This window comes from Neovison vison, chromosome 2 (assembly GCF_020171115.1).
Source record: "Neovison vison isolate M4711 chromosome 2, ASM_NN_V1, whole genome shotgun sequence".
Lineage (NCBI taxonomy): Eukaryota > Metazoa > Chordata > Mammalia > Carnivora > Mustelidae > Neogale > Neogale vison.
Window position 1 is genome coordinate 227946508 of NC_058092.1, and position 22366 is coordinate 227968873.

The 22366-nt window shown below is 38.5% G+C and overlaps 1 protein-coding gene across 2 annotated transcripts in view; it reads right to left on the reverse strand.

Annotated features, from left to right (window-relative positions):
- Nucleotides 1-638: 638 nt before the first annotated feature.
- The window catches only part of FAM204A (family with sequence similarity 204 member A), a 32187-nt gene continuing 10459 nt past the window's right edge, over nt 639-22366 (reverse strand). For both annotated transcript variants that reach the window (XM_044240612.1, XM_044240613.1), the window contains exons 6-8: nt 15157-15246; nt 1151-1257; nt 639-871 (exon numbers count right to left, since the gene is read on the reverse strand). In XM_044240612.1, the coding sequence (XP_044096547.1) occupies nt 820-871; nt 1151-1257; nt 15157-15246 (249 nt within the window). In that variant the 3' untranslated portion in view covers nt 639-819. The remainder of the gene's footprint in view (nt 872-1150; nt 1258-15156; nt 15247-22366) is intronic.

A 22366-nucleotide genomic window follows, 5' to 3' on the forward strand; every position in this document is an offset into this window, starting at 1 on the left:
AAAAACAATCAAACTGTTCTTAGAAGGTTCCAAGTTGTATCGCCTGGAGTTGTAACTGCCTAGTACAATTATACCCTCTTCTCTTCTAAGAACCATCTCATAATTTAAGGAATGATAAGGCTGAAAGAGATATTTAGGAAGGCATTTCCAGGCAAAGCTGAATTTAAATCATTGTCCAAATACTACATTCTGACCTTTTAAAAATTATTAATATTTTATCTGAAGGTATATAAAAATTAATCAGTTGCTTTCATTATTTGACTATGAAATATCAATTCTACTACTTCCAATAAAGAACCAGTAATTACTTTTATAACATTAATATAATTAAAGTCATTTATAAAGACAGTATAAACTGAGACTTTCTTGCACTTATGACTAATCCATTATAAACAAACGCCAATCTTAAAAACACGATTCCAGAATAAGTGCAGTTACACTGGATATAGATAAGAAAGAAGAAGGAGCTCACTGAGTACGCTACACCAGATGAATGAAAAGTACAACTGATTTTATACTGCAGGGTTCAGTAAATAAATAAATAAACAAAGTCCTATCCTTTTTCCTGCTACGTACACGGACATTTCTTGTACAAACAACAGAATGCTCCATCTCATTTACTTCAATCGAATCAACTCTTTAGAAAGACTTGAAAAGATTTAATAATCAACTCCCAAATTTTATGCTTATTTTTCCAATTTCTACCAGTTTCCCGACATAGTTAACATAAGCAGGAAAATCTTTTCAGTAAATTGAGAAGTTGAAGTCTCAAGCATAAACCCAAGTCAAGACTCAAACGTCTTGAGGAATTGTGGCAAGCTACATATATCCCATGTTGCTCTTGGTTTCCCATCTCTTCTTTGCTTCAAACCTAAAATAAAGAACATAGAAATCTCAATTTATTTTTGAAATACTTTCTTAAACATGCTTTCTAAGTGCCACAGTAAAATGAAACATTTCCACGACAAAGTAAATATCAAAAAGGATAAAGAAATGCCTCCATATTTACAGTATGATAAATATGCAGCAAAGACACAAAGAATAAAATGAGTAACAATCACACACAAACTGGACTCATATGATGTATTCCAGGATTTCTGTAATTCCTATGAAGTTATTAGAATTTCTACTAAGTCTTAAACAAACTCACCCCCATGCAAGTTTCTTCTTTTTTCGGGCAACCTGTGAATTTTCAGCATCCTTTTTGGCTTTTACAAAGTTGTGGCAGGCAACCGCCTTAGCAATTTTTACACCAAGCTATGAATTACAAAGGAGAAAACAAAAAAAGTGAAAAAAAAATTCCAGCTAATACAAGAATAACAGTCAGACAAATACTGAGAACTTATGGGTATGAAAGCTGTAGCTACAAATTAGAAATTTTTATGCTCAGGTTCCCTTGAAGAAGCGAAGTAAACGAATGCACAGAGGAGGCCCGTATTCCCTTACCTCCCACAGACCCTATACCCTGGTTATACCAGTTTCCTGGATGGAAATCCTTCCCAAACCGAGGGCCCTCGAGGGTCCACAAGGATATGATGAAGATCTTCAAGCTATTCCAGCATTTCAGTAGGCCAAACAGGAATTTACCCCTGATAAGGCTGCGCAGACTGACAGAGACATCAAGTTTCCTTGCTCTGGGCTAGAATTATAGCAACTCAGTATGGTCACATCAGTTATCTCATGCTGATCAGAAGCTCTGATTGGCAGTCATAGATGTGATTAATAAAACATGGGAAAGCTAATTACTGCTTCATAAACGCACTTGGTATGATGGGCAACAGCTTTTAATTCACTGATAGAAAACAGAATATAGGGGGTGCTAAGAGGCGAGAAGGCCGGGCCTGAGGACCAGAGCACCTAAGTGTTCCCTTTGTGGGCCCCTCTGTTCCTTCTCCGCCTGACACCCATCTGCACCAGTCCTGTAAGGTCCCATTAAAACAAAGCCTCCGACCCACCCTACCCCACCCCCCACCCCCCCTCTGCATTCTTCTCAAAATCAACCTGAAACAGCCTTCCTTTGTGTACTTCTCCCGCCCTTTAGCCTCTATGCCATAACCTACACACAGTTTGCATACTCTACTCTACACAGCTCTCTGGCTGCTGAACTTGCTCAGCAAGTACCTCCGGGACAAGCGGGGTGATCTTCTTGCTGTAGTGGCTCTGATTTTCAAAATGCCTGCCTACATGGATAGCTCAAAAATAAAAATATCTGTTAAGCACCCAGGTTGAACAGCAAAGGCTGAAAATCTCCCTTTTTGTCCCTGGACTCACTCAAATGCGTGTGAGCGGACGACAGATGGGAAGACAAGAAAGAAGCCACTGTCAGGCCCAGGTGGTAAAGCCCGAGCTTTAGGGACCTGCGGGCCAACAGGGAGGCATCGTGGGTGGGTTAAGAGCATGTGTACGAGAAGCCAATTTAGGAAAGCGAGGTTTGACACGCTTGACACTTCTTTCAGCTTATTCTGGAGAACAGCTTCCTTTAGGATGAAACGAACAAGTAGGAATCGAGCACTGCTTAGGGTTGATGAAGGACAGCACACATCGATTTCATTTTCCAGTCCAGGTAAGAATATACATGAAGAATGGAAGCAACCCAACAACCAAACCCCAGTGCTGAACTGGTCAACACCCACAGGAAAACCACTGACCAAAGAAGGATCCACTGCGACTTAGGAGAGCACTTGAGAAAGACTAACTTCGGAGTCCCCAGATTCACACCGATATGACCAGCACCGCCACCTTCATCGTCTTTTCTTCACAAGACAACATTCATTCAACAACTATCATGAGGGCCCAAAGGCACTGTTTGGCCAGGCATTGTTCTAGGCGCTAGAGGTACAGCACGGAACAAAAAAAGCTGATCTTCACACTGGGGGCCTAGGCAGAAGGGGCTGCCAGTGATGTGAACTGTTTGACTCTTTCAATACAGGTCTCCTTCCCCTGGTTGCCTTTTGTTTCCAGTTCTTCATCATAGAAAAGTTCAGATAAGTCAACTAAGAAAAGACTACAAATCAAAGGGCTTAAAAGCAGCACCACCTGAGGAGAAAATACAGCCGGAAAGACACTGTGGCTATTAATCACGAAGATGCATTCCACCAGAAAAACTCTCCATTTGTCCCTTCTGGTCAGCCACGGCATGGCTGGGCACTCCTCCACCTTGTGACACCAGCATCTCAATGCATGACTTTCCAGTTTGGTGCGGAAGAAGAGAAGGATGTGGAGGGTCTCACGTTGGTTCTTAAATGCTTTCGTCCAGAAGCAACACACATCGTTTCTGCCCACAGTCCTCTGCTCACAACTATTCACACAGTTCCACCTAAAGTAAGGCGGCTGGGAATGTGGGGGCTGTGGGCTCCCAGGGGACAGCAGATGCACCCAATAAACTGTCCACCGTCCTAAAACCCAGCTTGCTACCTGTGTGAAGATGCACGCCATGTCTCTCCACATCCCTGCAAAATATTTAGCAACTTCCCTGCCCCTCACCCTCCAAAAGGTAAAATGTAGAACTCTGTGTTTTTCTATTTAGCTATATTCCTATGTATTATGTATCAAATGCAAATTTGATATATGATACAGTTTTGCCAAGTCTACCTCCCAACAAAAGTCCCATTTGGCAAGTTTATCTTATATTTAAATTGAGAATATACTTGGGGGATAAAGCAAAAATGGTCTGAACCATATCTGCCATGTGCCATTAAGTATGTGAAAAAATTATTTTCTAAAACTGTTGTAAATTAACATGTAGCTTGTATTTTTGACTTACTGAAATTTCCCAACACGGGTTTTTTGGATTGGGGATCAATAAGCCAAAGAGTGATACCTCAAGGTGTTTGATTTAAATGGGACTCATCATCTCAACATGGTCACACACCCTAAGAAGGTAAAAGCTTTTAGTTTTCTGGCAACGTTTAGGCCAGACCAGCACAATCAGCATCACAGTAAGGATTTAGAGCATATATTTCATAAGACATATATAAATTTATTAAAAATAACTCATTAAAATGTATAAGACACATATTTACACGAGAGGGCTCCATCATTTCTGTGGACTAAGTAGATATAATAAATGTCCAGGAATACAGGTAATACTTTCAAACAGACCTGTCTGTATAAAAGGTATATTTTCCAACTATATTTTGCCTTGGGTTAGGTTAAATGAAATGTTCTTCGACTGATAAACATTCAACAAGCCTCGTTCATGTATTTTACAGAAAGAATCTCTTAACTTGTAATGATGATGAAAAGTCCTATCAATTTTGTGTCCTTCACATGCTTAAAATGTGTTTCACTTATTCCTATGGTGAAAGGAAAAAGAACAGAAATATTTGGAAATATGAAAGGATAATAAGATCTTCTATGGAAGAGACAGTTGAGAAGAAACTCATTTTCCCAGGCAAGATGACTAACCCGAGTTCCTGAAGATAAAAGAATATAGTGCTATGTTTCAGTATTACAAATAATATAGGCCAACAAGAATCCCCCTTTCACTTCTGTAAAAAGAAAAATGCATCTTCATGCCCAAAGTAAACATCATAAAAGCCTGGTCAATGGTTTTCATATTTAAAAAAAAAATGTTTTGGGTCATCAGATAACTACAGCAACCCAGTGTGGAAAGAAAATGTTTAAAATGAATAAAAATATATACAGAATTTCTTGTATGTGTAGCCAAAGTATCAGCATTTTCCATATAGAACATCCAATATTTTGCTGCATTTTAATTAAGGTGTCTAAACATTATCACAAAGAACTGCAAATTGGTCAGAGCAAGCGGTAAGGAAAATTAAGCTCTAAAGGCTTTTTATCACCATATTTCAGGAACCAAGGGTGTAAAATGTTCTAATTTGGGATATATTAAAAGCCATAAAAGGTCTTTCAAAAAGATTAATGGTACTTTGCTTGGATTTAAGATAAGGGCTTTAGCTGGTTGGAAAAGCAGGGCCCTGGCTGGACCCTTGGGGCATTCATCTTTACAGCCACTTGGAAGATTTGTAAAAGCGTCTGCATAACCTCAAGCAAATGCACGGCGACATTTTTTTAATTCCTTTCAATTTTACAGGTTTAGCATGTGTAAATCATATTGGGTTGTAAAACAGACATAATGGAGCATCTTGTAACATAGTAGAGATTTTTAAAAGACAAACTTTCAAAATCAAGTTGGTTTTTCCGGCTAAACCTGTGCCATTCCAAAGTTTGCCGATAATCATCTGAGGCATCTGATTCAAACAGCTTCATCTAGCGTAACTGTAAACTTCTTATCCATTTCATAAAATATTTTACTCATCTCAAAATTACTAGCTTGTAACAGATTTATGAAGTTTTCTTCCCTTTTGAACACTTTCAAGGCACTTATTTAAAAATACCAATTATCATACTTTAACTTTTTATGGAATAATAGGTCTCTATGAAAAATATTTATGCCATTCTCTTTTGTTCTTTAATTAAATGAAAACAGATGTTTTCTGAAGTAAAGCGGAACCATTACTGGAGTACTTAAAGTGTTAAGGTCTTTAATTTTTATATCAGTTTGGTCGACAATTCCTGATTGTCTTTACTCAAGCTCAACATTAATGTCAAGCAAGTTACCTAGGAGACGAAAGAGATCAAAGAGACAAAAACCCCTCCAATGTCTGATTAATCAAGCCTGCAAACAGCTTATTTCTTTTAGCCTGCATGCAAGTATGAAAATGAGATTCTGGGAGCCGAACATTGTGCAGATTTGTTCATTCTTATCAGAACAAAGCCAGCGGCAGCTTATTTCATGGATCATTGGCACTGTCATCAGTGCTACACAGAACGGGTGACAGCTCCTCATTTTGAGGCTTGAACAAAATTAGCAAAAAGTCGGCACAAATTAGCCTCTCATCTTTTTGGTAATATGACATTATTCATTTACTTTTTATCCAATTTTTAATTTTTTCCTTGTCAGCTATCCCTTTCTAGTGTCTCTTGCATGGCATCATAAAATGCCTTCATAAAAACAAGCACAGAAATCGCCAAAGTTGAAATAACATGGAAAGTTCAAAAAGCAAATAAGAAAAAGCTCTTCCAGTGACTGATGACGCTTCTTGTTTTTTACAACTTTCAAAACTCTGCGCGAATATTGATAAATGGCTCAGAACACCACGCAGCTAAGGAATTTTGGGAAATCAGTGGTAAATTTCAACAAACAATATGATGTGGCTAATGTGTTTCACTCAAACTACAATGTAATGTGGCGATGTGCTGTAGTAAATCTGGGGTGTCTGCACTGGGACTGGGTCCTCTCCGTGGTCACACCTGAGATGCCAAAGCTGTGATGTCTGCAAACAGGCCACGCGCTCTCCAGTCACCTTCTACATCAAGTAGTCTTCTGTTACAGAAACAAACTAATTTCACTGTCATCTTAAAATGTGCACACACAGGTTTACACGTTTGTGTGCTACACCTATCTGTATGTGTTCAATTGTAGAAACACCTATTACTTATTTTTATACCCTCAACTGTCTAGGAGTTAAAGCCAAGTAGTTTTTATACTTCCAAGCATAACCCATCAAATTCTATTTTTCAAACACATCACAAAGATATTGATATATAGCCATATCATATATACCGTGAGTGCGTGTGTACACATATATACACTCATATATGATTCATCTGCAATTTATAGAAATAGTATGTGTTTGGTCCATGAGGTGTAAAGAAGATATACTTTGCTTCCTCAACTCAACTTTGATTTCACAGTGAAATAGTTTATATAACACCTGTTTTAATGATGACTATTAAGGCTTCAAATTATATGTAGATTACAGTAATCCAAAGGAGGGCGAAAAGATGTTATACTGTTGAAATTACTCCTGGATATAGACATTTATATTCAAGCAACTTATCCCATTCATAAGGGAAAAAAAGCATTAAAAAATTAACCATAAGCTGTTAGATGCTTTACACAGTCCCCATAAGAAAGACAGTTTTTTTTTTAAAGAACTGTAGTACTGTTTTCAGCAATTTCTTTATCTCTGTTCTTCTAAGTAAGAAAGCTTATTAACAAGCTTTGAACTTAAAATCACATTTACAATAATGTGCCATCAACAGTTTTATAAGCTAATTAGAAAAAGATTAATTAATGACTGGCTGCTAATAAAATGGCAATCATGAAGAAAGAAACCAAGGGTGCTAAGCTTCAACTACCACCAATTAAGAGCTAATTACAAACAAATTATATATGTGTTTTGCTGTGGGCTTTAATTTACTAAAATGGTTTTAATTAAAAGAGAAAACATGCTGATTAATTGAACTGCAGAAAAAATCTACAGTATAAACTGTGCTTTGTCTGTCTCTTTAATTAGACTTGTAACATCTGAAATCTTTTCTTAAGATTTGTTAAAGCACTGATAAACATAATTAAAAGAGAGCATAAGGAACATCATTCTAGGTGATCACCCAATCATACAGAAAAGGTTAAAAGAAGACATCCTCAACGCAAGGAGATCTAAGCAGGCACACCTAAAAACCTGAGAGGAAAACCTATCACTCGGCCCCATTTTTATTTTTCTTATATTAATATGCTCCAACTTCAAGGCTATACACAATTTTTTATGGGAGTGAATATATCTTTAAACTCAATGTAAAGGAATTTAAACAGCTAGACCTTCCCTTACCAGGACAGGCACAGCTTATTTCCCATATAGTCCGCTAACTGTTCATCTATATGAAATTACTGAAATTACTTCTAAGAACTAAGAAGAACAAGGCTTCAAAGAATTAAAATCACCATTTAAAAAGCCCCCCAGACTATGCTCAGAGTATGGAATGATAGACAGAAGAACACTTAAATTAAGAAACCACTGAGAAATGACCAAAGTTAATGAAAGTCAGTCAGTTCTAGATGATCCTTACCAGACACACAGCCCCCCACAGCAGAGAAGGCCCAGCCTCCCCAGGTGGCTGAGCACACCGCGGCCAGCAGAAGGCCGTTCCGAGAGGGCTTTTCTCTCCCCAGTGTCCTAGATGCCTTTCCGCTGCGTATTAGGGAAACACACCACAAAGAAAATGGTCCTAAACTCTCCTAACTGGAAATGGGAGACAAACAAAAAGAAACCCAAAGAAAAAGTAAAGGACAGAAGGCAGGGCAGCAACATTTCAAAGACAGACACAAAAAATACTTGGCAGACATTTAGATGATTTTGTATGAAATAATGTATTTTTCACCTACACCTTCTGGTATTAGCAACAAAAATAATATCCTTCCTTGAAATGGATATTTTAGAGTCTGTCTCTCTCTCTATATATATAATATTTAACACATTATATTTGGTACCCAATCTTTCGTGGTAAGAGATTACAATAATTAAGAAAACAGAGTATGTACCATCTTTCTTAGAGTCCCACATTCCAATGATAAATTCTTACAATAGCTAATTGGAATGTACATTCAGTTTCATATCTGAATGAACTGTTTTACCTTTGGAAACATGGTTGTTGAGATATTTCTACCCAAAAAAAGTATTCACGAAAATGAAAAGAAAATAATTTTGCTCTCTGGATTATAGCCTAAAAGAGCTCAGAATGTCAAGATTTGCTTCATTGTAATATATTTTTCAATTCAGCTTTTTTTTTTTTTGTATGTAATGCAAACAATTAGAGCTTTGAAAATAGCACTGACAAAAAGTAACTTTAAACTTACCAAGTTTGACAGAATCTTTATTTCAACAATTTAAACAAATACATCAATTCTGAATGCTACGCATGATAATGTTCCAGGTACTCTGACAGGTATATCTGCCAAAACCGCATTATCTGGGGAGAGTGGGGCGATTCAAGTTCTTATTCCATTAAGACAGCACCACATGTACATCAACATAAAACTAAAACCAAGATGAAAAGAGTGAACTGTAGTCAGAGTCCTCTCAGAGAAACTAAAGCCAAACAATGCAGCGCACTGGAAAAATTCTGAACGCGACAGCGATTGCAGGAGCATTCACAGCATCTCTGAGAAAGGACCCCTTCTTAGACGGGAACCTAAAATGCAGCAACGATCTCCTCCAATGTATATCTGCCCCTCTTCGATGAGAATGCCTTTAGATTTTTTTAGGAAATTGCTCTAGAAACAGAGCTCAGGCTACAAATTAATGATCTCCCCAAATTAGAGAGCATTCTGTTTATTTAACTAAAAAAGAACACGACTCAATTCAAACATTAGTGTTTTTCTTTTTTTAAAAGCCATTCCCATCTTTGTTACTTAAATATTAACAAACTTCCCATATTTCAACATTATGAACTTTACCTATGTTTCGGTGCCAAACACTATCCTACTGGAGTCATTTACAGAAAAAGTGATTTTTAAGGACTTTTAGCTATACAAAGTTCAAACAAAATTCACAGACAACCTCTCTTTCTCATTCATTTCTACTCTGACACTGTACAGTTATAAATGAAATCAACCTAAGCAATCTATCTAGATAGCAGAGACGGGATCCATTCCATGGCAGAAACTCACTGCTGCCAAACCAAGGGGGTCTCATTTACCTACAGCAGGCAGAGAAAATTCTCTTCCCAAAATGTGACATTCAACCTAAGTGTTGCCTACTTAATTAAATCTAGGCTTTAGCACTTAATTTTAAAATATATGTTTCTACTCACTTCTATTAACTGGTATAATCTGGATTATAAAAAAGAAAATATGTCATGAAAGACCAGTACCAAAGGATGGAATTTTTAAGGATCACTATCAATGAATGCAATGTACTTCCAATCCAGGCCTTAGGTTAACAAGCCACAAATATGCTCAGATATTCTGTGCGCATGTAAAACTGATATATTTTTTTAAAAACAACTTTTTTTTAAAAACCAGAACAGTTTCATCATTTTGACACAAAGCCAAGTATATTATTCCACTATCTCTCCTCCAAGACTGTTAATGACAAAGAAGTTTTAATCAACAGGAGGGACAGTCCCAAGGCAACTATATTACTACATGACAAAAACCAAAGATGTCAGCAGAATCTAGGCTTCAAACATACAAATTTGAGCTGTCCCCTCAAACCAGAAAATATGCATCCTTGATGTGATCGTTAATTTAAGGGAATGTGATTCTGGAAAATACGTATTTGCTCTGCCACAATGCTAGCGCATGGACAAACGGCATACCGTTGTTTTTGTTTTTGTTTTTTGAGGAACAATTTTCAAGGCCCATTCGCAGGCACAGTCCTACTTTTGGCTTCCTTTTTTTCAATACTGATGCTGCCCTATTGGTTTCACAGGCTTAAAAATGGTAAACATCAAAAATTAGTTTCACTTATTATGGTTGGAAAAGGCTTTAAGAACTCTGGGATCTGTGCCTCTGAGCAAAGGCTTTATCAGCAGGTCCCAGTCACTGCTTCTTGAAAAAAGAAAACGGAACTGATTAAAAACCAATATACCTGATTTCCAAAAGGACACCTACCATGCACTTATACAGTTAATTCATAAAGGGTTTCTGCCCCAAACTCACAATTACTTACTTCTCAAAATCCCATCTCTCATAGCCACGGTGATTGGCACCAAGGGGATAAATAGAAAAAATTAAATCTCAAACTAAACTCTTTATTCAAGAATTCCATCTTGATTACTTTAGTTATTCTTCACGGGTGTTTAATGAACACAGCATCGGTGTCTTTCCGAAGTCTGTGTCTGAACAGCAAACACTTTCCAAATGTTTTGCCATTTACATAAGGAAAAGAATAGAATACATTTTATTTTTTGTCCCAAACAGAATTCTTTAAGCCCACACTAAGTAAGTTTAATTTATTTTACTAGAATCAGGCATTATATTTGTATGGAAGTTAAAAAAAAAAAAACAAAACACTTGAGAAAAAGGTTTACTATACTTGCAAGTGATGGAAATATCCTTTATTTCTGAAGCAACCTCATTTATCACAAAGGTAATAGGAAATAACACTCTTAAAATAAAAAATACCTAGTCAGTGCTATGCAATTCTCATTTCTACAACAGCAGTATAACAAAACCAAACACAAAAAAAGAAACCTAATATCCTGAAAGAAAACACTCATCTCTGAGGGCTGGTACAGGAGCTACTTCTGTACATTCTGACATGCAGCTTCCAACGGCAGAGGAAGGAAAGCTCACGCGTGATCCCTGACGAAGCAGCTAAGGAGGGACTTACATGCAGCTGCTACTGAGCACAAGGCCAGGGTGACCCCATCCCCTCCCAGTGCCTCATTTAAAAAAACTATATCCAGTTCTCAACTGTCCAGGTTTTACTGCAAGATTTAATAAATACGTAAAAGATTACATAATTCAATATCTCATTTAAGATAAATTTTAGGTCTGCTTTGCCAGGTAAAGGTGAAAAGTACAATCCAATGATGTTTTAAAAATCTAGTTTGGCAACCACCACCACAGTAACTGTCCCAAACAGGAAAAGAATCAGCAGTCGATGCTAAAACTAGTAGGTAAGGTATAATATAGTCTCAAATTATCTCCCATCTCTCCAGGAGATACTTATTAACTACATATGGGAAAACAGTAACATTATAATGTGGAGAAACCTGGCCTTAATCAAAAGCTCAAAGTAACATCATCAATAAATGGGGCAAACAGAAATCATGTGCCTCCTGATATCTTGCATTGAGAAGAACACAGCATCATTTCTGTGATATTCCTGCCAAAAATGCATGAGGAAATAGCAGACAAACCAGAACTGAAAGGCATTCTACAAAATAATTAGCCTCTATTGCTCAAAAATGCTACCGTGCTGAGAAGTAAAGACAGACTGAAGAACTTTCCAGATTGAAGAAAAATAAAGAGACGTAACAACAAAATGAAATGTCCTAGATCTGGAAAAAGAAACTATCCTTTCCTCTATGAAGGAAATCAGTGAGACATTTGGCAAATCTAAATGAGGTATATAAGTTGGAATGAATGACAAAGAAAATATTAAATGTTAACATCTTGGGTACCTAGGTGAAGGTAAAAAGAAAATCTTTGCAACTTTCTGAAAGTCCAAAATTATTTCAATATAAAACTTTTTTTTAAAAAAGTCAAATGTAAGCAACTCTTAAAATTTCAGCATTACTAACTTTACCTAGAAAACACACAGGACCTGCAGTAAAGTAAATGCTTCTCTCTGAATTCCCCTTGCCTCAGATGGGGGTGAGAACCAACAGAAAAAGACAAAAAGAATAACAGCCAGCCATGCCTGGGTCATGTGGAGCCCACATTTTAATGCTGCAGACTAGGCTTTGCTTTATTCCTTCTTGTTACTAAGCCAAGATCTGAGAAAACTTACAGACCTCGAGCCTCTGGCTGAGTCACAGTCAGCCTGTTATTTGGTAGAGATTACAAAATACACAACTCTCAGGTCTTCCAAAAGGAAGAATGGACAAACAATGACATGGGGACATCAGTTTGTTGAGTCCTGTGATCCATGAGGGAGAGGTGAAGACGAAGAAGTCTACAGTGTTTCTGAAAACAATCAGGAGGCCAAACCCTAAGACCTTGCTGGTTTTACTATGCTTCTATCCTTAGCTTTACTGGAACTACACAGTCATCCCAAGATCAGCCACATGCTAATGGTACAGCATTTGCTGGAGAGCAGTCACAAATACCCACAATATTTAAAGGGATTCAAGAGACACCTGCTCAAACATGTGGCACAACATGGACCTATGTGGTGCCTTTAAGGACCGGTTCTCCAGAAAGTTTTGCTTCTCACCCAAATAAGGTGGATATCCAGAGAAAGCTGCCAACAGCTTCCACACCTGCCTATTTAGATGTGACCAAGACTAATGACTGGTGTTGCTGCCCTATGTGCCTTTCAGATTCTGAAAGCCTACCAATGCCTTCAGCCACTCCCTCCATCATACGTCCTACTGTGCCCACTCCTCCCCATCCCTGCAGCCATATCTACCCTTCCCACTGGACTCTCTTCCAAGCTCCAAAGCATGTCCCTCCCCATCCTTCTCTGACATTTCAGGGTCAACTCCCAAAAATTTGAAGATGAGATCTAATGATACAATTTGCTATACTGTATATACTTGCAGGCTACCCAAGAAACTTAACTACTACCTCTAACAACAGTTCTATGGAAAAATAATTTCCATAGAACCAAAATAGTACCAAAATAGTACCAACAAACATTAAGTGCTCTACTGTTGAACAGAACTTTAAAGATGGTCTTTAACACAAAGCTGATGTTTAGAGGTAAGTGCCAGGTATATACCAAGCTAAAGAAGCCACTACAGTAACTGCCAAATGACACTTAAATCCTATGGGGGTTGTGGTACCATTCAACATACTATCAAATTTTATTTGATCAAGATGTAACAGGGGTGCATGGATGGCACAGTCATTAAGTGTCCGACTCAGTTAAGGCTCAGGTCATGATCTTAGGGTCTGCTTAAGATTCTTTCTCCCTCTTCCTCTGCCCCCTCCCTCACTCCGTGTTTGCACACCTGAACACATGTGCGCTCTTTCTTGCTAAAATAAATAAATCTTTAAAAACATGTAATGCCTAAATCATTCCATTTGAAAACAGAGTGATAAAATGCTATTATATCCAATGAATGTTATAATCAATAAAATCAAAATATGGCTCCTTTAAAAGAGAGCAAATATCGAAGCACAAGAAATATAAGCTGGAAAGGGAAGAATGACTCTTACAAGGAAAAAGTAAACAATAATTTTTTAAAATGTCACTTTTTGAAAGGTCCCCTAACTGCCATTTATGCTGCTTCTTGCCTAAGTCCTAAACTCAAGCTCCAAGCTTCATAATTTCCTGAAGATTAGCCATTTAATAAATAAGCACAAATACATAGACATGTTACAAACAGAAGTATCAACTTCTTAAAGGTTTAAGAGAGTTATTGCCAGGTATGATTAAAAGACTAGCTTTTTTTTTTCCATTTGCATCTTTAATTCGCTTTAACTCTCCCCAATCTTAAAGGTTTGTGGGAAAAAAGATGACTTCTGAATGCTGAAGCCCCACTTCTGAACTTCTTTATTTCCCTACATAAAAACATATACCTTACAAGATACTTATGGCCAGCACCCAAAAATAGGAAACAAACCAACAAACAGCAATCAACAGTGGTTTTTGTCACTAGCAGATAGAACAGCAAAATGGTTCTTCCACAGAAGAATTTACTAAAATAGTTAAGTTTGTCATTAGTCTTGGTTTAAAACAAATGCTCACCTGGAGGTGAGTAAGAAAGAACAGGGCACGTGGCCAGCCATTTGCACAGGTGACTGATGGTGCTCTCCAGGTAATTAAACCCCAGGGAGTGTAGTTTAAGAGCAAGGTGAAGAACATAGGGATACACTAAAAAAGAAAGCTATGGTAGAACTCTTTCCCTAAAAAGGACAAAAAAGAATCACAAAACACATTAACAACAACACAACATATGCTGAAATGAGCTCTTTACTCAATGTGTGACTTTGCCTAGTGACATCCAGCAGCGAATGTAGAAATATCTCCCATGAAAGGTGCAAGTGAGAACCTTCTGGAAGGTTCTTTATATTTGGAAAAAGAATATTCAATATATTTATTAGTTTTATATTCTAGACTATAAGTTTTAAAAAGCTGAAAATTATTTAGGGTTGGGGAAAAGTTTAGAATGTGCAGCGAGAAGGCACTTGGGGAAGTGAGGGCGAGGAAAACTTTGAGATATGACATTAGAACACACAGCTGCCTTTGGGGAGAGTTAAAGCGAATTAAAGATGCAAATGAAAAAAAAAAGCTAGTCTTTTAATCATAACTGGCAAAAACTCTCTGAACTAGGTGAAATCTAGGGCTGAATATCAATCATGGATTATTTCCACCGTAAGTTTTAGACCAGAATAATTTTAAAACATTAAAGACAAAAATAAAAACCCAGCATTTCAAAATAAATGGCAGCATAAGAGGAAAGAAAATGGACAGAAAGGAAAATCTAAAATCAAATATTTGAGGGGCACCTAGGTGACTCGGTTGGTTGAACATCCGACTCTTGATCTCAACTCGGGTCTTATCTCAGAGTCATGAGGTTCAAGCCCCACACTGGGCTCCACACTAAGCATGGAGTCTACTTAAAAAATAAACAAGCAAACAAAGCTAAGAAAATATCTGAATATGAAACTCATGGTCACAAAAAGAACGTACATTCATTTTAGAAAATTTGGAAATACTACAATTGACTCACCTCTCGAGTAGCTAGCTGGTTGCTGAGTTCCTCAGCCTTCTCGATGTTCCACTCTTCCACAGCCTGGTCTATGCTCTTTTCAAGGCCCGACTAGAAAGTAAAGAAATCTAAAGCTTAAAAGCAGGAAAAAAGGCAAATATTTGCTGGCAAAGACTATGTCACAGGGCTACACCGAACACGTTACATACTTAGATCATTTAATGTTCATGATGACCCCTGTGGTAGTTGGTACCACTTCCATTTACTGATGAGAAGGCTACGCAGAGATACCTAATGGCTTATTCAAGGCCAGATAATTTCCTGAACTACGAAAAAGGAGATGCCAATACAGACTTCTGTGACTTCAAGGACTACGCTTTCCCTTGATAACAATATAATGTTAATGATAACAACAGTTAAAATGATATCATGCTTATTATGTAGTAGACCCCGACTTGTAACTGTAAGAAAGCTCATTTATCTTTCAAACAACTTCACAAAATACTGTTACCCTGTTTTTGAACATGAGAAGACTGAGGCCTCAGACTCACTAACGTGGCCAAGGTCAGAATCTGTAAGTGGTAAGGCCATTGCATGAATATGGGTCTGCCCAGAGCCTGTGCTCTCGACCACCATTTTCCTCTGCCTCTTCTCTCTACTGCCCCTTCCTGTAGCTTGAAGACTTCCTTCAAAAGCCCCTCTAGTCTTTGACGATGGGTATTAAGTTAGATATTAAATAGGAGAATAATGCTACATAAGAGAACAAGTTTTATTTTCTTATGGAAATGTTTTTTTTTTTTTGGAAATGTTTTTATTTACTAGGTGAAGATGCTTTAGGAAATCATAATTAATATTTTCATGTGATTACCAAACACACCAGGTAGGATTCATCATACATTTATGGAAAGAAGCTTAGACTTAAATAATTGAGGTTAGCTTGTGGAAATAGTTACCATTTAAAATAAAAAAATATTTAAAATAGTCTAATGTATGGTTCCCACAAGAAAATTCTGCCCTAACAATGGCTTAGCCAGTGTGTCCTTCATGTTTTTAGTTCCTAATTTCTCTCTCATCTAGTAAAAGGGACGCCAGGAATGCCTCTGCCTGTCAGTATACTGCTTGATTACACCCATCAACTAAGTGAAATTTTGTTCCGTGCAGCCTCTGTGGAAACAAGACTTAAAAATGCCAATTTACACACACACACGGAATACTAGTCAGCCATCAGAAAGAATGAAATTTTGCCATTTGCAATGATGTGGATGGAGCTACAGTGTACTATGTTGAGGAAAATAAATCAGAGAAAGACAAATACCATAAGATTTCATTCGTATGTGGAATTTAAGAAACAAAACACACGAGGAGCACCTGGGTAGTGCAGTCAGTTGAGCATCCAACTCTGGATTTCCACTCAGGTCATGATCTTGGGGGTCTTAAGATCAAGCCCCACAACAGGCTTCTCACCGGGCAGGGAATTTGCTTAGGATTCTCTCCCACCACCCCCTGCTCACTCACACTCTCCCCCTCCTCAAGTAAATAAATCTTTAAAAAACAAACCAGATGAACAAATGAGGCAGGGGGTGGGGAGAAAGAGGGAAACAAACAATAAAAGACTCTTAAAGGTAGAGAACCAACTGAGGGTTGATGGAGGGGAGGTAGGTGGGGGAGGGGCTAGATGGGGGATGGGTCTTAAGGAGGGCACTTGTTATGATGAGCACTGGGTGTTATACGTAAGTGATGGATCACTAAATTCTACTCCGGAAATCAATATTACACACTATGTTAACTAATTAGAATTTAAAAGAAAATTTGAAAAGAAAAAAAAATGCCCACACATAATCTGCTTAAAAAGATAGAACACAGACCAGTAAGGTTATCACTAGTTGAATGAAGATCATCCCTTCTCACAATCCCTCACCCTACCTAAGGTGTTGATAGGATGACAAATTTATAATCCTTGCTCCCAGCTGTAGCTTAAGACCATCACTCAGTAGGCCTTAGTCTCTGATCCTAGGCCAGGTGGCTCTCCTGTCCTTTTCCCATTCTGGCCCTATGATCACCAGTGTCCAGAAATTCCTTTTTGGGGGCACACGTGTGGCTCAGCCAGTTAAGCATCGGCCCTCTGGTCAGGTCATGATCCCAGGGTCCTGGGATCGAGCCCCAGATTAGGCTCCCCACTAAGCAGGGAGTCTGCTTCTCCCTCTCCCACTGCCCTACCCCCAGTTTGTGCTTTCTCTCCTGCTCACTCTCTCTCAAATAAATAAAATCTTTAAAAAAAAAACAAAACACAGAAATTCTTTTTTGTATTTCTGAAGAACTCTTCTCACCATCCAAAAAACATCCTGGACTCACTTTTCCAACATCCTTCATCCTCAGGGACCTCGAACTAATACCCCACCCCACAGTCCATACTCCAGGCCAGTGACACTCCAAGTGTGGTGGGTCTGTGTACCTCTTCAGGTCTGTGAATGGTGTCGGTCTATGAACTGAGCTTGTGCCAGAATGCAAATCAACTACACGACTATACTCAGCTTTGATTTTTTTTTTTTTTTTTTTAAAGGGAGAAGGACAACAAGTCTTTCTCAAATCAGGAAGTAGTACACTGAGCTATATTCAGATACAAGCTCTGTATCTCTTGAAGGACCAATTCTTTGAAAAGGCTTGCTCTGGGCCAGGCAATAGACATCACCTGAAAGCTCTAATTCCAAAGCTTTACAATCTGGAATTCTCTCTGAACTCAAGGTTCTGTCCTTTGACTTATCCCAAGTTTCATAGCCAGAGAACCTTCATTGTCTTCATTTGTAACCCTGCCCTGGGACCACTGTATTCATTCTCAGAGTCCTTCAGTCCCTCCCTGGATTCTCCTAACCTTCTCTGGCCTGCCGCCCATGATTAATCTTTTCTAACTCTAAGCCAGGAGTTCTCCAAGTTGAAGTCTGGACCAGCAGCATCAGCACTACTGGGCACTTGTCAGAAATACAAATGCTCTGAATCAGAAACTGGGGCTGGGGTCCAGCAACTCACTGACGCTAACCAGGCCAAAGTTTGAGAACCACTGACCTAAGCAATACCTTTAACTTCCTTCCACATGTTACCTTGTTTTGGCTACTCCCAACCACTTGTTTCTACTACTTTAACATCTTCCTCTTCCTTCTTCTCAGTAATGTACGTAGTCCTAGGGCTTCAATTACTTCTTATAAGCTGCTTTACAGATCTCTAATTCAAAATATCTCAGCTATTCCAAGATCTATATCGCCAGCTACTTGCTAGTTATCTTCATATTGAAGGCTTGCAAAGACAGGGTCTCTAACTTCTTGTTATGCCTAAAACAAGCTCATCACTTACTGCCCTGCTTCCCCTTCAGAGCTGACAACCCATTTAGTCACCCCAGACAGAATCCTTAGTGGTCTTCAATGCCTCCAATCCTTTGCTCCTATTTTAACTCTTTTTGTAGGATGTCTCGTGTTTCCTTCCTGGGCTTGTTCAAGGTCTCATCATCTCCTGTAGGGAAGATGACAGTCTTCTCCAAATTAGTTTTCTGTCTTTCTAAAGTAGAGATACCATGTCACTAGCCAGCTTGAAAACAAGATCACTTCTTTATTCCTTTTGAATTGCACCAAAATGCCTTCACAATAGGTTCCCATAATGCTTTCTCAGTCCCATCTTGGGTAATGCTCTACTTGCCAATCTCTGGTCACATCTACCATTCTCTTACTGTCCCCTATGCATCTGATTTGTTTCTACTGGAAAAATCTTAACCATCCTTGTACGTCCCATGTCAAATGTTACCTTCCTACCTCTGTAGGTTCACTCACCAGTACACACCCACAGACCCTGCTTTATTCTGCCCCATGCCCAGTACCTAAGTGCCACGAGCACGGCTCTCCCCATGCTGTCTGTCACTGCACTCCATGACTCTCATTAGCACCCATGGGTCTCTCTCCCCTCCCAGGTTCGAGGCTCACCAAGCACAGACCTGTTCAAGCACCTAACCTGACTGAGAGGCACTCAGTCAGCTTCTGTTACTGAGTTAACGGTCACAGTGCAGTAATCCATGGCATTAATACTGAAAGGATCCCACCCAAATGAGAACCATTCGTGACCTAGCCACTGTTTTGACAAGTTCTCAGGAGAATTCTACAACAGTAATATTGGGGTAATAGTACCCCTATGACTAAACAAGAGCCACATTTTCTTAAACTTCTTGATGTATAAATCTTTCCCACTACTGGCATATGCATTTCTTTGAGGGCATGGAGAATATCTTCTTCGTCTTGGACTCCCAGAGCCCTAGCACAGTCCCTGTCTCTAGAATTTTATTATTTGTGTTTACAATAGAAATAAAATATCTTATTTAAGAAATGAGAATAAATGGCTCTCCTTCATGCACAGAATATTAGTTATCTCCTCAAATATATATGAAAATAAAATACTAACAGCAAACTTCAATTTTCCCTGCACCACAAATTCTGGACGAGCCAGTTAAATCAACCCAGACTTCATCTATCCCAACCTCTCATTTCAGCAACCTGGTCCCTAATGTCATCCATTCTTGAGCCTGTCCAGCTGATTCCACATAATAGCTTTGTATGTTTCCCTCCAATTATGTAGGTTTCCTAAGATTAGTTAGACCTGGGTGCTGTACTCCTTTAGTCTAGGACCTAGAGTAATCAGATGAGTGAGTAAAAAGGAACCCACTCTATTTTTACCACCAATACCCTGAATAAACCAGGGGTCTGCTTATCAAGTCATTTTGCTGCATCAACTTGCTAAGTTCCCTTTGGTTATCATGGAGCCACTGCTTATAGTTAATGTCACAAAGGTAGAAACCAAAAATACTCCCCTCTTCTAGAAACTTATATGAACTGCTGAGCTTAGAAGTATAAATTTTCACTTAAAAAGAAGTCAGCTAAAATTACACATCTATCTCTTCACCATCAACCAACTCCCATTCCCCCAGCCATTCAGAGCCCTGGCATGATATAGCAGAAAGAGCACTGGAACAGAAGCGGTGGTCAGGAGTGGTGGTCATGGCTCCCGGCCAATGAGATTTCCTCGAAGGAAGAGCAAAGCCTCGGTTTCCTTCAAAAAAAAAATGACACGACAGGCATGATAACCAAAATTCTCTCCTAGAAATAAAATTGCACTTACATGTTCAATTTTGTTTTCAGCTCTTTTAAAAGTTTTTTTTTTTTTTTTTAATTTATTTACTTGACAGAGAGAGATCAGAAGCAGGCAGAGAGACAGGCACAGAGAGAGGAGGAAGCAGGCTCCCTGCTGAGCAGAGAGCCCGATGTGGGACTCGATCCCAGGACTCTGAGATCATGACCTGAGCCGAAGGCAGCGGCTTAACCCACTGAGCCACCCAGGCGCCCCAAAAGTTTTTTTTTTTTAATTCAACAAAATTTCAATAGATAAAACTTCATTTTTCTCTCCCTTTTCCCCTTTTTCTTTCTTTTTTTTTTTTGGACAATATATTTAAGTAAATATAATACTTCCTTTTGGCTCTGAAAAATTTCTGGTTCCATCTAAAAAGATACTAACATTGTAAATACACTCAAAATACTAACATTAGTAAAAAAAATATCTTAAGGTAAAACATTTCCATCATCTTAAGACCATAACAACGGTTTACAAAGAATATGGCTGGTAAGGTCAGACCCAGGGGTTCAAATTCCAGCTCCTCTACTTAATGGCCGAGAAACTTGGTGATTCCTAGACCTCTACAGCTTATAGTTACCTCACCTGCGAAGAGAGAGTAATACCACATCCTCTGCAAGTTTATGGTAAGGGTCAGAGGAAACAGATGCAAAATGCTGAGCAAAACTTTAGAATATAGAATCATTCGATAAATAAGCTGTTCATATTATTTTATCTAAATATCAGGATACCATTAAAACCAACAGGCGGTCTAGCTCCATACAGCTACAGATCTCCTCATTACTCATCAAGGCCTCAGCCCCAAGCGTAAGAACCAAGAATTCAACTCTGAGTCAGAAAGTAGTCTCATGAAGTAAGGTCCGATTATTAAGTCTTAAAAAATATTAAGTGGTACCCAAGAGTACCTTTACTGGAATTATCTCTGATGTCTCTCATAGCACAGAAGTGGGACTGATGATACTCTGCGGGGCCTCGGTATGCTTCTCAGGTGCCTCTTGTCAGGCATCAGAACTTAGCTTAAGATACATGCACTTCAATACAGGCAAACAAATTTAGAGACAGCATTTCGGCCACAGGTGGAAAAACATCCTAGGCCAGTATCTAACAGGTTCCCACAAGGCCATAAATAACCTCTAATTAACAGTTTTGTTGCAGATCTCAGGAAGACAAATATCAAAGAAATGTATGGGTATGAGGTTTAACATGAAGGACCAACCACCCATATGTGCACATGCGGGATCTGTTTCAACATACGATTAGAACACCTCCGGACAAACTGTATGATATATTTCTAGAGAAATGTTGCTACTAAATATTTGGATAATATATTCAATGTTTAAAGCTTAATACAAATGAACTATCCACTGAAGTTTGCTGTGTCTAATTAAAACTAATATCTAAGGGAGAAAAAAAATTAGGCAATCTCTCCATAAAGAAGGAAGGAAAATAAAGAACTAAGAATTAGTGGTGTTACCTTTATGTATAAATCATACCTACTTAAATGATCTGAATCATTTAAGATAATGCTTTGGGGGCACCTGGGTGGCTCAGTGAGTTAAGCCTCTGCCTTCAGCTCAGGTCATGATCTCAGGGTCCTAGGATCGAGTCCCACATAGGGCTCTCTGCTCAGCGGGGAGCCTGCTTCCCTCTCTCTCTCTACCTGACACTCTGCCTACTTGTGATCTCTCTCTCTGTCAAATAAATAAATAAAATATTAAAAAAAAAAAGATAATGCTTTGTAATTGTGTAACTGACACCAGGGGAATGGTCATGGAACCACTCCAACCCTCCCCTTCACACCACCACTTCTGCCTCCTCCAGACCACTACCCTACATCCCTCCCCCACCAACCCCTACACGGGCAGTCAGCCTTTTATCTCATCTGTGTTTTGGAGTTTCAAGTAAAATTTTGGTTAGAAAAAGCATCCTACAAAAAAAAAAAAAAATTTGAAAAAAGCTACACTATACAATTCAAGTTTCTTCTCATAAACAACTAAAAAAATTATCAGAGATATTGCACAATCACTCTTAAAATTATTAAAATTTAAGTCCGGTTTTTCATGCCAAAAAG